Source organism: Lygodium microphyllum, chromosome 18 (assembly GCF_053477565.2).
Source record: "Lygodium microphyllum isolate KBCC chromosome 18, Lygodium_microphyllum_v1.1.10, whole genome shotgun sequence".
In the NCBI taxonomy this organism is placed as follows: Eukaryota; Viridiplantae; Streptophyta; class Polypodiopsida; order Schizaeales; family Lygodiaceae; genus Lygodium; species Lygodium microphyllum.
The window spans coordinates 128,791,234-128,809,321 of NC_141152.1; the positions used below are offsets into that span (position 1 = coordinate 128,791,234).

The window sequence follows — 18,088 nt, forward strand, 5'->3', positions numbered from 1 at the left end:
TTTGCAGCCCCAAAAAGGGGCGCCATCCTAGACTGACTGTGCCTATTTATAGGCCACTCTCTAATTCATTCCTCACAGCTGATTCATTCAGTCCGTCACCTCTTCTCTCCAGCCTCTCCACTACCCTCACATGTTAGCAAATATGTCAGCTCATGTGTGAGTTTGAGCTGCAGAGGCTTGGGCACATTATTTACCTTATTTAGGTATTTTTTATTGTGTCATTTTATAGTCATATTGGGCATTTATTGCTGGCTGACCAACATTAAATGTTGGCCAACCTGACATATTTTATGGCATTATTTGTGCCTATTTATTCTGGGCTCCTTCTCAGTTGGTCAGTTCACCACCTGGAGTTCCCGGTGAGAGAGGAGCCGGTGCCAGGGTGCCCACGCAGCTAGTGACTCACTGTTGTATGTGACAGTCTCGTGTCTGATATATGGATTTCATTTCCCAAGCATGCATTTGAGTTCTCATCTGTATTGTGTTATTTCTTTGCCTTTTTCTAATGTCTTGTGTTTCAGCAGTTTATTACGGCTTATGTTTACGCTTCTATTGCTGCACCACTTCTGACGTGGTATCAGATTTCAGGATTTGTGCTCCTACTATGTTTTCTTGCTAATTTCAGGACTGTTTTCACCCTTGCTGATCAGGCGGCTGCTGCTCCATACAGGTGACCTGTTTGACCTACGTTTTCTGCAGATTTGCCATCGCCTGCTGTCCAACACCTCCTGCTGCCTGTGTTTTCATCATCAAGCTGCTAGTGACAGTACCCTACACCTGTTTATGCAGTGTGCAGCCTGTGTTTTGCTGTTTTCAGCACTATTTTGGGCTGGGCGACTAGCAGAACAGGCCGTTTTTGCTGTTTCTAGTAGTTTTGAACTGATTTTTTGACTTTGTGCAGCAGATTTTGACTTCTTTTGATCAGATTTTGGGTTATAGTGTATGTGAACTCTTGCTTTTTGCAGTCTGTGCTCGTGGTTTGGCTGTGTTCCCTCTCCAAATACCTTCTTTTCTCTACTTCTATTCTACATCCTTTCCAGATGGCTCCTCCGTGCACATCCACTGATGCTACACTACATGGAGATTCCAATGAGGCTTTTGCAGCTTTAGAGAGGTGTTTGAAGACAAAGAAGTCGAAGGCCCAATGTTACCATTGTGGCAAGAAAGCTCATTTAAGGAAGGACTGCAACGAGTTAGCGGCTCCAGGAAGAAAAAGGATCAGAAGACGAAGTGGGATGCGGACTCCTCCGACGAGTCCTCGTCTACCTCAGATTCCAATTCCAATCCTCTAGCCAAGGCGAAGTCCAAGGTGCGGCAGGGATCCTCTTCTTCGGATCGTGGGAAGGGCTTAGTGGCCCCTTCCTCAGCTGCTTTCTAGTAGTGGTGATAAGGTCATTCCTCACGACTCTCCAATGCCAGAGAGGGAGTGTAAGGGTGGTGAGATGGGGCCACCGCGCCTCATCTATATTTCTATACAGATGCACAGGATCCAGAGAGGGACATCCCTGATGCATCAACCGAAGTCTGTACAAATCCTGGAGCTAGGATTAACATCTAGGTTCATGATGGGCTGGTTACTTGACAGAGCGGGAGGCTTTCGTCTGGAGCTCACATGGGGCGACACTTTGACAATTTGGCCAAAAGAAGGGGAATCCATGGTCATTTATGCACTGCGGCATTGGTGACAGGATGGTCACATGTGCTACATCAAAGGAATTGTTGACAGACATTGAGAGCTACTATGATCTTCTCTATTTTCCGAAGCTGGTACAATCGACATCGACATCAGGTTCTCTCCGAGGCACCTTGGTGGTGGCTTGATCACCCACTGCTTGGATATCCATGGTTCTACTTGGTGGTTCTATGTTGTACAGTTTATGATTCATTCTCATTACACCATTGTATTGTACAGATCACCCATGATCTGAGAGAGGGTGTTAGCAGATATGTCAGCTCATGTGTGAGTCTGAGCTGTAGAGGCTTGGGCACATTATTTAGGTTGTTTAGATATTTTTTATTGTGTCATTTTATGGTCATATTGGGCATTTATTGCTGGCAGACCTAACATATTTTATGGCATTATTTGTGCATATTTATTCTGGGCTTTTCCTCCTCAGTTGGTCATTTCATCACCTGGAGTTCCCGAGGAGAGAGGAGCCAGTGCCAAGGTGCCCACACAGCCAGTGACTCACTGTTGTATGTGACAACCTCGTGTCTAATATATGGATTCCATTTCCCGAGCATACATCGTTGCACCACTTCTGACATCACACCCCTTCAGGAGGACATTACGGTTCGTGGTTCATGGTTGTCTTCATCATCTTCCTTGTCTCCCTTGTATCACATTCACTCCATGATTCAACGCTTCATCATTCCATTCATTAGAGTTTGTGTAGGTACACAAAGAATAAAATGCATTTATATTTAGGGCATGTAAGGATGTATTCACATGTACAACTAAATAATGCCATCATAGGCGTGCTATGCACTTTGCAGAAGCGATTATGTATTGCTGCGTTTTGAAAAGACACGACTGAAAAAGATGAAGGGCAAAGAGTGATTGTATCCAAAGCTATCTATGAGATACTATGGACCATTTCAAGTGTTGAAGAGGATCACTAATGCGTGCTATAGGCTGAAATTGCCTCCATACTGGCAGATACACAATGGCTTTCATGTGAGATTGCTTAGGCCTTTTCATGGTGATGTGCCAAAGGGTGTATCTACTGAAATTCAGCCTAAGGTTGAAGAGCTCGATAAAATACTGGTACCAAAGTACATTTTGGCACACAAAGTGTGGAAGATCAGGGGTAAGGTTTCCAAAAGATACTTGGTGAAGTTTCACAATTATTCACCAATGCATACCAAATGGATGGAGGAGGATGACTTGGCAAACCATCCTCAGTTGTTGCACCTTTACCTTGATGCTTTCTAGTTAGAGCTGACTTTAGCTCATGCTCAATCAAGTTCAATAGAGCAAGGATCCAGAGTGTTACTTGATGCTCATGAGGGAGCTCATACCTCCACTCCTCCATGATGGACAGCTCTAGATGTAGTGGATCTCAAATGTATTCAGCATACATTCAAGGTACTGTAGTTGACCGTATGTTTGCCAAAAGATCATTATTCGGTGTACTAGTCACTATGTTTAGTATGCAGATGGGTATGGTTTGGTTTGGTTTTCACTACAGCTCTGAAACTGTGCATTTGCATTGATTAATGATCATCAGGAAGGACTAATTAACGGATGTTGGTTTTCAATGTATGGTCATTAAGATTCAGTGGTATGCGGCTAGTTATGGACAGTAGCATATGTTATGATGACATTGATGTTTTAGCCTTGGTTTATGCTATGCTATGGTTTGGTTTTGCCAGATAAGTTGAGCTCATGAGAAATAGACATGTCACATGACAATCTCGCAATGTTTTTGAGATTCTTTGCGGATCTTATATTATGTTATGTTGGCTGGTAATTTTTATCATGTGTTCGACATATGAAATGGTTGAGCAACAGTGCGCAATGTTGTGTTAACTATGATGCCTTGTGAAAATTCCAATCTACTATTTTGCTATTGATGCATCTCGCAGTGTACTCGAGGACGATTGCAAGGATTTCAAAGGGAAGAGCTATCATGAGAAAATGTATTTTTGAAACCTCACTTAACATGTGGTCTAATTTTTAATCGCATGGTTAAGTAAATGTTGCACATGTGAGGTGTAACTAGGGTTAGAGTGAATTTATGATCCCGAGACCCGAGGAAATTACGAGATGTTAAAGGCAAAAGTTACTGTAAGTTATGCTACATAGATACTTGGTGCTATCTTGCCAGTAGTTAGTCTAGGTCCTTTTTTTACTATGAGTCTCAATTCGTGGCACTAGAGAAGTGGCGTTTAATGGTAGCTAATACCAATCTGATGGTCAAAGAGGGCATAGCACTCTAGAATGGAAGTTATCTAACCAATTTAATTATTGGCCAGCCAGATTATTTTTCTGGGCACTAAAATATTTATTAGATTAGTTTTTAATATTTAAAGACTGAAAATTGATATTTAATTATGGATAATGCTGGAAAAACCATTTGGGAAAACTGCCATTTCGCAAACCTGACGAGTATCAGGCTTTTTTTATGGTACCAAAGAGGCCATCTACTTAAGGAGCTTACAGGAGACTTTCCATGTGACTCTCTCACCGTTGTCTACTGCAACAACTAGAGTGTCATTGCTCTTATAAGCAATCCAATCATTACACCGCGGACACGGTATATGGGGGGTGCACTTTCACTTCACCAGAGAGCAAGTTGAGCTAGGCACTATATACCTAGAGTTTGTGCCTTCCTTTGACAACTTTGCAAACATATTGACCGAGGCGGTCAATAAGCCGATGTTGCAGTACATTTTACCTAGGATTAGCTTGGATATATCCTCCTCTACTTCTTTTGATTGAAGGAGAGGGTAATTTGCTCAACGCTCTCTTTGTCTCCTCCTCTCCGTATTCACTTTTCTCTTTCCAATGTGCACTCTCACATGGTATCAAAGCCACATGTAGGAGCTGGAGATCTTGAAAAGGAGCATCATGTCCACAACGAAACTTACCAACCACCATCTTTACATACTACAAATCTCATGTTTGGAGTCAAACAAGGCAAGGTGGCATGTTTCCAACCCTTTATTGCTACATTTATAAAACTAGCCTTCCTTCCGTGGAGGGGTGGTAATAACCTAATTATAACTTAATTACAACAAGCAATAATTAATGACTGGTCCCTCACTTGAATCTTGCTAGGATTTCATTCTCAGCCCTAAAAATTCAAGTCTTGAGACTTCAATCTCATGGCACACTTCCCAAGGTTGCTATCAAACCCTATAGTACAAATTAGGGTTTACAACAAGAAAAAATACAATTTCTCAATCTCCAAGGATTAGAATGTTGAGATCTTTGAAGCAAGGCTGGGAAATGGCTAGGGAATGAGAGGATGCTGAACAGAGAGAAAATTCAAACTTCCATCGCAAGCAAATGGAAGAAATCAGCTATTGTCCTATCTAGACAACCATGAAAGCTATCTCCATTGATGGAACACACCGAATATGATATTTTAGAAATAGGCACATGGAGATATACACCATCGATAGAACACACTGAATATGATGTTTTAGGAGTAGGCACATGGAGAGACACACTAGCATACATTCACAAAGTTCTATAGAGCATTGACTACTCCCTCTGCCATAGAGTCCCATCGGACCAATTGGTGGCCCCATCCCAAGGAGTCACCGTAGACATAGCCATTAAGAGATACATAGCCCGTCATCCACGCCCTTGTAGGAAGTATCATTTGGCCATACAAAGGATACTACATCATCATGAGGAAACCCTGCCTCACTGCTTCAGCATCTCAATGTTAGATACATCCATGACAGATATCTTGGGATGAGAGTTACCCCAAAGCAATTCCACATTGTATCTAGTTTTTACATTATTTTGTATTCATCAATTACGTATTGCTTATTCTCCATTTAGTTAGTCATAGCATTAGATGATAACCATTTTGGAACTCGAGAAATTTCCTTAACTTTCAAATGTAACATTTTGGTCTCATAGGCTGATTTGGCCTTTCGTACATATTAATCTAACTTTTCTTTCTTTCATTTTCTTTGTTTGTGTGTGTGTGTGTGTGTGTGTGTGTGTGGACTTGGAGCGTCACAGTCACAACAGCCACTTGACACTCAAACGTTAATAACTATTTATCAAAGTTCATTACAGAGTCATCTGCTTATCAGAGTAGACATGGCAAAAACAGGAAAACTCTCGAATAAACTCCTTATCGCATGCAACGCTGGGGAGGATTCATGCTAACAATAGTTGCAAGCGAAGGGAATCTCCAGATCCCAACTGAAGAGATTGATCACGTTAATTTTCATGCCTTGGATTTAGTCCACATCATTCAACAGAAGCTCACAGCATTTGTATGCATCCCAGTATACTGAAGAAAAAGGCAGATCAATGTATATATGTATACACGTATAAGCTTACTGCTTCAGAGAGGCTGTCCGTGGAGTGATCGTAACGAGCAAGTAGGAGGCTATTCTTGATGCCAGTATCACCGACACCACCCCCGCCGCCGAGGATCACGAAGCTGGCATCTGGAGAAGCCTCCTGGGAGCTGCTGGCCTTCTCTTCCTTGCCCTCTGCCTCCTCACCTTTGTCTTCCTTCTGAGTGGTGGAAGGTGTGGCCGCCCAAGCCGAGCAGAAGAGGGGCAGATCATATTTCCTGGCGCAGGTTAAGGGCTGCCTGCTGCCCATACGTTCCAGAGATCCGTCTCGTGTCCAATTCGATGCTCGCTCGACGCTCTCTGTTCTTCTCTCTCTCTCTCTCTCTCTCGGTGTCTCTGTGGCCCTCAAATTGGTGCGTCACATTCGAAAGCTATGGAATTTTTATTGGGGCGTATCGAATGACCTGAATTTTACGCTCTTCTCCCTCTAATTAAAACGAAAAACCTTTTATCTTTATCTCATCTCGTCTTGTGACTTATTATTTATATCTACTTACACTACACTAGCTGGCTGGCCAATTAAGACGAACAATCTACACTAGCTAACTGCGCTCCGTATCAGTCTGAAGTTCAAGAGGTTACACTTCACTTGCTTTAAAGGAAAAAGTATATTAAAGAGTGTTATATGTGTTGAAATGTAAAGAGAGAAGATATGTAGAGACACGACAGAGAGATAAGAGACATACCATATACACTCCCAAAGACTATATCATATTGATCACAATCTACAAATATATAGGTAAGACCTAGTTTAGATAGGGTGAGTTATATATAGTTCCAACACTCCCGCTCAAACAAAGGTCTCTAGCTGTGGATGAAAAAACCCTTGTTGTGGGGAGCACAAGAAGGAAAAAACCCAAGCTCCTATATACAAATGTACAAACATTATCAAGAAGGATTATTGCATACATAATAAAGTGAATTTATGCATGTGAAATGAAATTGAATATGTATATACAAGGATGACCAAGAGGTTTGAGGTGTATGTGCATATGTGAAGTGTATGGTGCCTACAAGGAGTATGTACAATGGCACTACAACGTCATAGTAGATTAATTCCCAAAGATTAAAGTTGAGACAACTCCAAGTTTTGAGCGCAGTAGAGCGAAGACTACTTCATTGAGTCCTTTGGTGAATATATTTGCAATCATCTGATTACTTGGACAATGTTCAATCATGATCATGTCTTTCTTTGCTTCATATATCGAACATAATAATAATGCACTACAATATGTTTAGACTTGTTATGTTGAACATAGTCTTTAGCATTACTAATATCACTTTGGTTCTCACATCGAAGTGGTGTGCTAGAGAGAAGAAGATGGCCAATATCTAACAAGACTTGTCGAAGCCATACTAACTCTCAAACTGCTAAAGATGCAGCTACATATTCAGCCTCTATAATGAAAACAACAACACAACGTTGTTTCTTGCTAGTCCAAGAAACAAAACAACCATTGGTAAAGAAATAATTTCCACTTGTAGAACACATAAATAAGTGAGAGCTTGCCCAATCTACATTTGTATAACCCAAAAGTTGAAGTAAATATAGAGAATCAGAGTTTTGTTGGCACCAATAAACCAACCCAAAATCTTTAGTTTAGCTGCAGTCCAATGTTTAAGACATGGAGAACTAGGATGTTATCCAATAAAATTTGCAGCAAAAAGAATGTCAAGGCGAGAATTTAAGCCAATAAATTGAAGACATCCAACAAGATTAGCATAAAGTTGATGCAATGCACTAATTGCCCATCATTCTGCAAAAAGTGAGAGTTCTTTATAGAGCTCACAAGACAAGGAGTACTAGCAAGATGTACAAAATCCAAACTAAGCTTCTGAATAATATCTTCAATGAACTTTGTTTAATGCAATAATAAAATATCATTTTCTCGATAGCGTTGAATCTAAATACCAAGACATGAGTATATGTCTCCAAGATTGACCATGTTAAACACAAAAGATAAAACCTTCTTTTCTGATTGAAGAAAGTTAAGATTGTTAGAAATAAGGATGGTATTGTCCGCATATAGAGAAAGAATAACAAAACTATCATTGCAGCGCTTAACATATAAGTTAGGATCTGAAGAATAAGAGATAAAACCTTGTTTTGTAAGGAAGAGATCAATCTTTTGATGCCAAGTTCGTGAAGATTGTTTGAGACCATAGAGTGCTTGATGAAGTCTGCAAGCAAGATTTTCCTTATGTTTGACTACAAATCTCTTTGGTTACTCCATGTATATCTCTTGCTTTAAATTGTCATTAAAAAAAGCAATTCTCACATCCACTTGGTAAACCTCCAAATCAAACTCAATAGCAAAAACTAACAAGACCTGAATATTGGTAATACGAACAACATGTGAGAAAGTTTCTTGATAATCAACTCCTATAATTTGTGAGAAACCTTTAGCAACTAGCCTTGCTTTGAATTTGTCAAATGTTCCATCTACTTTTGTTTTAGTCTTATAAACCCACTTACATTTAATAGCAGTACGTCCAGGTGGTAACTCAAATAGAACCCATGTACATTTAGAGAGAAGAGATTCATACTTAGCTTCCATGGCCTCCTACCATTGTTCCTTTTGTGGGGATGACATGGAATCACTATAAGAGATAGGGTCTTCACAAATATTGAGATCATTTTCAAGAATATTAGCATCATAAACATGACAAGTACCATGCTCATCATCAAACAATTGGAAGATCAACACCAAGGTCATCATCATCAATAATAGGTGTAGGTTGTGAATCCTGATGTAAAGAGTCAATAGTATCGCGTAAAGGAGATTCATCATCGTATAGAAAAGGAAAAGAAGTGAGTAATGACTTTGTATCATCAACATCCTCTAGTGACCACGTCTGTCCAGCATTCTCCTGAGACCATGTGCTACCCATAAGTTGCTCATTGAAAATAGCATCATGACTTATGATTACCTTCTTGGAGGATGGATCACCTATATCCCTTAGAAAAAGTTGAATATCCAATGAAAATGACTTTCAAACCGGGAAGATCAAGTTTTCTGCGAGTCTCTTTGGGTACATAAATATAAGCAATACATCCAAAAGTTCAAAAATATAAAATAGGAGTTTCACCTATTCAAGTAGTAATTAGTATTTTACCAGAAGGAGTAGTTATAAGAAGATGATTTTGCACAAATATTATTGTTAAGATTGCTTCAGTCCAAAAACATCAAGATAAGCCAAAATGAATGAGCATACATCGCATAGCATTGAGAATAGTCGTGTTTTTACATTTAGCAATACCATTCTATTGAGGAGAGTAGGGAATCGTATATTCATGATGAATACCCTAATTATTACAATAATCATAAAAATCATTTAAAATGTATTCTCCACAATTATCATTGCAAAGTTTCTTGATGCAACGACTAGTATAAAATTTTGCAGCTTTTTGATAATGCTTAAAAGATACTAAAGCTTTTGATTTGTGTCGTAAGAGAAAAAATATGGTGTATCTTGAGAAGCCATCAATAAAAGTCGTGAAATACTGATATTCAGATTTTAATGGAGGAAAATGTCTACAAATATCAGTGTGAATAAGGTCAAGCAAATCTCTAGAATGAGTTGTGGTGGAAGTGGAAAAGGGTTTGCGAAAATGCTTTCCAAGTGCACAATATTCACAAATACCCATATGAGGACAAACTTTGGATTCCATACCTTAAACAAGGTCACGTCGATAAAGATCGACAAGCTTAGAAAAATCAAAGTAAACAAAGCAATGATGCCATATTTTGTTGTTAAGATTGCCGAGAGCTATAACAACATTTGCAACATCTTCATTTAAAGATAACTTAAAAATATTACCATTTCAAGGAGCAATAGCTATGGTTGGGCTATCTTTCTCAAAGTGACACTTGGTATGGTCAAAACCGACAAAGAGACCAAGGTCCACAAGTCTTGCAATTGAAATAAGATTTCTTTGTAGGTCTGGGACATGTAAAACTCCACATAGAATTCTTGTTAAAGAAAGAGTACTGAGATATAAATCACCTATACCTTTGACTTAACAGGTTGTGTCATCAGCAAGATAAACCAATTTCTTAACAAGAATAGAATGATAATTATCTAACCATTGGGACTCATATGTCATGTTTCCCGTAGCACAAAATCAATATTAAAAAGAAATCCATCAAGAACATGAAGTATCCTTTCCAGATAGATAGAATAACTCACACAAGTTGCTTCTTCAGTAGTGTTGTCATGTGTAGTTGCATATACTCTATTACGATCTGAATCAAAACACCTCTCTTGAAACATAGATAGGTTGGATGATCATTCTTTTTGCAGTAGTCACAAGGAGAATAATCTCTCGATAAATGTGGTTGTTTATTTGTAATACCTTGTTCTTCATCATATTGTTTTGCCCAACAATCATATGTAGTGTGACCATTTCTATTGCAATAAGAACAATATCTATTAGGAAACTTGAGACAAGAGAAGTTACCACCACCACGACTCCTATGTGTAGAGCATGGAAAGGGATGCTTTTGAGCAAGTAAAGCTTTGTCGATTTGTTCTAATTGTGTGTCCTCTTATGGGATCATAACTGTTTCTTGATTTGTGTATCATCGTTCATGTCATTGTGAATATTCAATCAAAGATATACAAGCTTGATCAAATTTGATCCCATCTTTGTTAGATAATATGGTAACAATATTATCATAAGAAGGATCCTTTATAGTATCAAGAAATTATGTTACCAATTGCTTTTGTGGAATAGCATCACTAACAACAGCAAGCTAATTGATAATATTCTTGAATGATTCGATATGTGTTGTCCTAGAAGTTTCGATGTTGTATTATAACTTAGTGAGCTAACTACGAAGATAAAGTATTTATATAATAGATTTCTTCTCAATATTTGCTATTAAATACTCCCATATAGCTTGTGAGGTTGAAAGATTACATACATCAAGAATTTTGATCAGAGAGCAGCAATTTGCTGCAAAAGATAGCCATCTAGGAGCTTCAGCAGGTAGGGGACAGCAGGGAGACACCTGCTAGGGACTGGCAACAACATTGTTGATCAGATGACAACATTTTTAAGGTGCCTAATAGTAGGTGACTGTATTAAATGTAGATGGAGTAGGCAATATGTAGTGTTTAGGGTTCTTTCAAGAAGGATTGATTGGGCCCATAAATTCAATGCTTTATTTCTCAAATGGCTTCAAGGGAAGAATTGGTTGTACCTTGCTGATAACATTTTATTAAGATATTAATTGAAAGTGCAAGGTTGTTCCATTCTTCAAAGATAGGTCCTTCAGTTTTACAAGGGTATTATCGTGAGCCTAATCAATTGGTTGAGGCAAAAATTCATAATTACCAAGAACAATGTCATGCAAGTTATCGCCTTCAAGAATTAGTAGTATATTTACTTTCCATCCAATCTTGTCCTTGAAAGTGAGGAACGGGACGTTGTCCAGAAGGAAATCCGTTGACGATAATAGAATTTGACATAGTTGGCTGAGAGAATACGTAAAATATGAGATCACAGAATCTACACACCACATACAAAACAAATGAGACGAAAGTGCAGCACAATTAATCGTACGTAGAAGGTATGTTGTAAGAAAAGGCGTTTAGTTCAAAAAGCATACTCCAAAAGAAAGATACCCAAGATAAACGAAATGTGTGCAAGAATAAAGCAACCCAAAATAGACAAAATGTGTGAGATAAGAAATTAGTCCAACATAGATGAACAACGCTCAAAACATTATCACTTTACTTTTTGGCCAAGAATAGATGATGATCTAGCTAATTTTGGCAAAAACACATAAATGCAAGAGTGAGTAATTGTGATGAAACCTATGTCATAGAAGTCTACTCGAAAAGCTATTGTCCTCTTTGTTTTCCTGTTTCAAGTCCAATTTACCTGAACTAACATAACTTTTGATACAAAACTCCAAATTAATCATAGATTTGATAGGAAGAAAGCTTGTGAGTCCTGGCATATCACAAACGCTGGTTTTCTTGAGAAAGGTGTTTCCTTAAGAGTTTTCCAAATAGAAACTTTTAGGGTGTCCAAGCAAGGCATATCTACAATTCAACATATCTGCAATCTAAAGGATGATCGAGTGAACTTCTTCTATACATAAAATTCATAAGATAATATGCTCATAATATACACAATACATTAAATTTAAGCATAAAAAGAACATGAATCAAGAATATAAGAGATACTACATAGGTATACTTCTTGATTGTTTTCTTCAAGGAATTGGTTGCAGTCAATCGTGATAGCTCTGATACCATGTTGAACTCTAGAGAAAGAAGATATGTAAAGATGAGATAGAGAGAGACGAGACACACCATATACACTCCCAAAGACTATATCATATTGATCACAATCTACATATATATGGGTAAGACCTAGTCTAGATAGAGTGAGCTATATATAGCTCCAACGACATGCACTAAGAACCATCATATGTTAAGGTAATACTGTAATGTACTTCAAGTGTTTGCACAACTTGCAATGGACAACAAGGCAAAATTCTCGCAATACTCTAATGTCCACATAATGGGAGTGGGTGTGTTTATGCAAATGTGATTTTTTGCACAAAACTTTATGCACATTTCCGATGGTTAAGGATTTTTAAACCAAACAAATGCCTTGTATTGAAGATAAAAGTAGCTTTGTAGGAAATCCCACATGTATTCATATCACCACATGAACAACATCAGTGGAAGGATTGAGCAAGGACTTGGTTTGGCTTCCTTTTGTTGATAAAGTGGCCCTTAATCTGCATTGTTGGGTCTCTAGACTTTGTGTAGCTTGCTAAATTGGGTGCGTATTCCAATCTGGGTACAACTTTCCACCCTCCCAATTTGGTTGGGCAATGAAGTTCATATCGTTGCTAAATCATTGGGGAGGGTATTGTATGTACTGCCATGCCTACCAAGTGAAATAGGGTGTGCATGATGTGGGACAAACAAAAAGAAAGTCTAGACTTCCCAAAATTGTTTGATGCAAATGGTGTTGAAATCTACATCAAAGTTAGGTTCTCATCCTTTCTAGATGCATGTTGCATCTATAAGGAATGCGGTCACTTTGCAAGAGCATGCCCCAAGTGGCTAGAGGGGCAAGATGAAAGACCGCCTCACATGCAGGCCTCTTGGCACCCGCGGAGAATAAAAAATCAGGGTCTCCATCTCAAGCAGCGCCTAAAGTGGCTATGAGTTCACAAGACAAAGAAAAGCAATCAAGTAAGTTAGGTAATGAGCTACCCTTGCTAGTGGTTCATCCCACTCAAGGTGTTCCTAAGTAGCAATTTCAGAAGAGCAATGAAGTACCATCGAGTGACTATCGAGCAGGGAAGGACTCAAGAAAGAAGGAGAATTCCTCTGAACCACTTCAAATGCCTTGCCAAGTAGGGAAGGGAGAAAGTGGTAAGGAGAATTAGTTCAAGGAAGCAACAGGGTCCATTGCATGTTCCTAAAGGCCAACAAAAGAAGGGGAAGAATAAGAAGCCTAAACTTAAACACCTCGCTAGGAAACCTTTGCTAAAAAATAACATATTTGCCTCTTTAGCAAATGAGAAGGAGCATCATATGGTGGAGGAAGTTGAGTAGATGCTCCAAGAAGATCAAAGTCATCACATAGAATGTCAAGGGCTTCAGTGATGACAAAAGAAAGGTCCTCTACTTTAGGATAGCACAAAGGCACAACCCTAATGTGATTGCACTACAAGAGCTAAAAATACTCTCTGATCAAGTGGAACCTTTGCCATGTTATGAAATCTTTATGAAGGCTATAGTAAAGGGTAGAGGGGGAATTGCCATTTGTGTAAAGTCATCTCTCAAGCCATCACTAGCCGAGAGGGATCTACAAGGCTTGACAAAATTGGCCTTAAGTTGGCACAGGATGGGGAGGAGCCTGTGGCTAGTTCAATCTATGCCTTGAATGTGTCAACTAGAAAAGCCAAGTTATGGAGCTGGCTTTAACAACATTTGAACAAAACTCCAACATTATTTGTTGTGGATTGGAGCATGATTATGGGACAAGACGATAGGTCACACAAAGTCACCAATATGAGAGAAGGGAGAGGATCACTTGGGAAGCCTTGGCCTTGGAACAAGGCTTAGCTAATCTAGCCCTATAGTAGGATGAAGTTCCACAATTCACATGGCACAATCCACACCAACTTGAAGAAGAGGAGCCCCTAGATTATTGCCATTTGCAAATGGCAATACCTGGTGGATTGGTCCCAAATGCAAAATGATTCCTCTAAATGAAATGATTGCATTCAAACATAGACCTCTATCATTATGCTTTAATTTAGTTTGATGTGTAAAATCTTGCAAGGGGTCCACCCCCCTTCATGGTAAATATTTCTTTTCTCAATGAACCTGCTTATTATAAAGCAATATAGAGAATCTGGCAAGAGACATCTAAGGTCAATTTGGACCGTATAGTAAACTAGTTAAACGATATCCATACTATAACTTAGTTTCCCAAAGGTTATGAAAATAATAAAGCAAGAAGAAGAAGGCAATGCAACAAGCTTGCAACTAGACACGTGCATTGGATGGTGCAGGCATTAGCAATTGTGTTGGATGATGTGAGCTTGAAAAGGCCGCTCCTAGAAGTGGAGGACTTTATGATACACTAGGAGGCTTCGAGGGTTGAGATTGCCAAAGTCGAACTCAAAGATAGATGGGCTCTTGAGGGAGATTCTTCTTTGAATTGCTTAAAGCCAAGCAAAAACATGATTTAGTGGTAGCAATTTGCAATTACGAAGGGGAGGTTTGTATTGATGACCTTGAGATTGCCAAGTTTTCCTATTTCTACCTCTCTAGGATCGTGGGTGTCCCATGGAGAGGGTTACCTTGGTATAGTAGAAGATGGCGGATTTGCTAAGGTACCTAGATACAAAAGTAGACCTTGAAAATAGGTTGCAACTTGAGAGACCCTTCATGGTCGAGGAGCTGGATTTGGTAGTTAAAATGCTGAAACATAACAAGTCTTCAAGTCTCATGGAATCCCATAGAATTTTACTAGAAGTTTTGGAATGTAAATGGTGGACTTGTGCAGATTTCTCAATGAGGTGCATAGGGTGGGGGTCTTGGATCTTGAGACTAATAGAGGGCCGATCAAGGTTCTCCTAAAATCTATTAGAATATCCTCACAAGTTGACTAGAGACCCATAACTATGAGCAATACCTCTTGTAAAATCCTCTAGAAAACAATGGCTTGTAGGATCAAACATGTGCTTCCGAGGCTAGTGCATCCTCAATAATACGATTTCCTCTATGCGCAAAGAATACAAGATCGAATTCTGAGTGTGATGATGGTGGTCAACCTTACTTTATAGTCAAACAACAAATCTGTGATGATAAATATGGACTTTGAAAAAGCCCAAGATAGGTTGACCTAGAAGTTTCTCCTAGGAGTGGTTCAAGCCTTAGGGTTTGGTCCAAATTTCTATAGAGCTATCAATGCCTTATTTACAAATACATATGCTTGTGTGTTTCTACAAATGAGGTGCTTTTTGATGCCTTTACCTTGCGGAGATTTGTATGGCAAGGCCTCCTTCTCGCGCCCCTATTATTTGTAGCAACAACTCAACCCTTGATGAGACCAATCTAGATCAAAGAAGAGTAGATGCTAATTAGGAGTATCCCCATTCCGGAGGGAACTCATTTGTGGCCTAGCTTTTCACCAGACGATAATATGAATGTGGTGGAGGTGTTTCCTGCAACTATCTCAAATCTTTTGGAGGCATATTAAGAGTTTTCAATGGCCTTTGGCTTAAAGGGACCCCCCTCCCTAATCACTAGTTGACTTGGATTTCAAAATCATCTCCCCAAGTCAAGTAATAAGATATTTAGGGTGTCTAGTAGGTGTGGGTGTCTCATTAGCCCAAAGATTCAAGTGGTTTTCAGATAGAATCAAAGACAAGCTTTAGAAATGGGCTGGTTTGGCATGGGGAACTTGTGGGAAGGTTGATGATACTTCAATCAATTATGTCCTCATATTCCCTCTTTATTGGGGTGGTGATTCCCTTCTGCAAATCGAATTGGGATAGGATTGAAAAGATTTTTAAGGCTTTCCTTTGGTCATTTGGGGGAAAAAAAGGGATTCCATAAATGATCTGGGTTGAAGTGTGCTCACCCAAAGATGAGGGTGGTTTGGGAATCGAGTCAATTGTGGCCAATATAGCTAGGCTTTGTTTTACTCTACTACAAAGGTTGGATGGGAGTCAACCTTGGCACTCTTTGATCTTCTAGTTTGTCATGAAAGGAAAGTACAAGCCAAATCTTTAGGCTCTCAATTTCATGGATAGAATAATGTCAACTAACATCAAACTAAGGATTAATGTGGCAAAAACACTAATTCATTGTTGAAGACATGTCCAAGTTAGGGCAAAGTGGAGAGTTAATAGTAGGGGAGACCCTCTCTCCTCTAATGAAAGGTGGACTTAGAGATTGTCCTATGATGACAGCTTCTCCTTTATTTCAGCCAATAGATCTCTTTCAACAAGGGTGGATGTGAAAGGGATCCACAATTAGTAGATTTGTGGAATGACTCTAAGAAGAGTTGAAGGACTTGTAGAGAGCTTAATGAAGAAATTAACTTGTCCTCAAGGGAAATTAACTAGATTGTGGACATATTTGGTCACATAAAAGAAGGTTGGATGCCTACTATAGTTTCTCAAGATGAGCAGGCGCCCCCCCCCCCCCCCATTCGATACCTAGTTTCGTGAGTAGGTACAAGGTTGTGGGGAAGGAGAAGCTTCCACAAAAAATATCCAAGTTTTTTGGTGAAATAAAAGGAGCAATGGAGTCAAAGATTCCCTTATAACTCAGAGTGTGGGAAAAGAGAGCCAAGATGGTGTGAAAGTCTACTCCAACATTCAGATTGAACCTTCTATTGTGGAGAATACTATTCCTAAAGATGCTCACAAGGAAGAAAATCAGTAAATTCATGAGGGTAAATCCTTAGTGTTCCCTTTGCTATAGAAAAGAAGAAGATGTAGCCCATCTATTTTGGGAATGCCCTAGGATCCGCAATGTTTGGATAAATTTTGAAAGGGTGAAGTTTCAAGCAAGTTTCTATAGTACCACCAATTTTAAACAAGCTATTCTTAGTGACAAAGGCACCATGACAAAGGAGGCATGGTTGCTTTGGGTGGTCATTAGAGTTATGGTTCAAAACAAAATTTGGAGATGTAGGAACTAGGTGATCCATGGGGGGTCAAGGTTTAGGAAAGATGATGCTTTTCATATTTGTGAGAAGACATTGCTAGAAGTCACATATCTATTTTGGGCTTTCTAGTGCAAGAAGTTGGTGTACAAGGTGGTAGCAAAGGCTTTCATGAAGTTAGTTTGAGTAGTTCTTGATGTTGGTATGAATGTTGTAGCTTCTTTTGCTAAGTTTACCTCTCTATAGTATGAGAGGACACTGCCCTTTTTCTAGAGGTTGTATCTATTTCACCTATTCATCAATATATTTTGTGATCACATTTTCTTTAAAAAAACTAGGTGTGTACATTCTCATATGGATTTGAAAGGGATGCATGTGGGGGATATATGCTAGCAAGATGGATGTGTGGTTGGGGGTATATTAAACATATTGAATAAGTTTTGAAGGTGGTCACTAATTAACATTGCCAAAAATTTGCAATGTGTAGTTTTGAGTCTTCTAGTGCTCATGAGGTAGCAAAAGGCATTAAGTTCATCTATTAATGAAGATCTAATGCTTGGAACTTAAAATTATCTCTATGCTTGGACTTGCAAGATGTGTATTTTTGACTCTTCTAGTGCTCATGAGATAGCAAAAAGCATCAAGCTCCTCTTTATAGAAGACCAAATGCTTGGAATTTTGTGTGTGTGTGTGCACACGTGTGCATGTGCATGCTTCAACATGCCTAATCTATACACCTCATATTATTGAAAGCATTGATCCAAGCCATTGATAGGATAGGCTTGGGAGAACCCCCTATCTTTTTGATTGCTTCAATCCTAAGCTATTTGCATTTAGACTTTCATCTATTCTTAAGGGTTTTTGAATAATTCC

At 39.1% G+C, this 18,088-nt stretch overlaps 1 protein-coding gene across 1 annotated transcript in view; it reads right to left on the reverse strand.

Moving 5' to 3' along the window:
• The window catches only part of LOC148021369 (SEC12-like protein 2), a 51,195-nt gene extending 44,745 nt beyond the window's left edge, over positions 1 to 6,450 (reverse strand). The window contains exon 1 of the mRNA XM_087699228.1: positions 6,032 to 6,450. Within this exon, the coding sequence (XP_087555354.1) occupies positions 6,032 to 6,301 (270 nt within the window). The 5' untranslated portion in view covers positions 6,302 to 6,450. The remainder of the gene's footprint in view (positions 1 to 6,031) is intronic.
• Between the last annotated feature and the right edge of the window lie 11,638 nt (positions 6,451 to 18,088).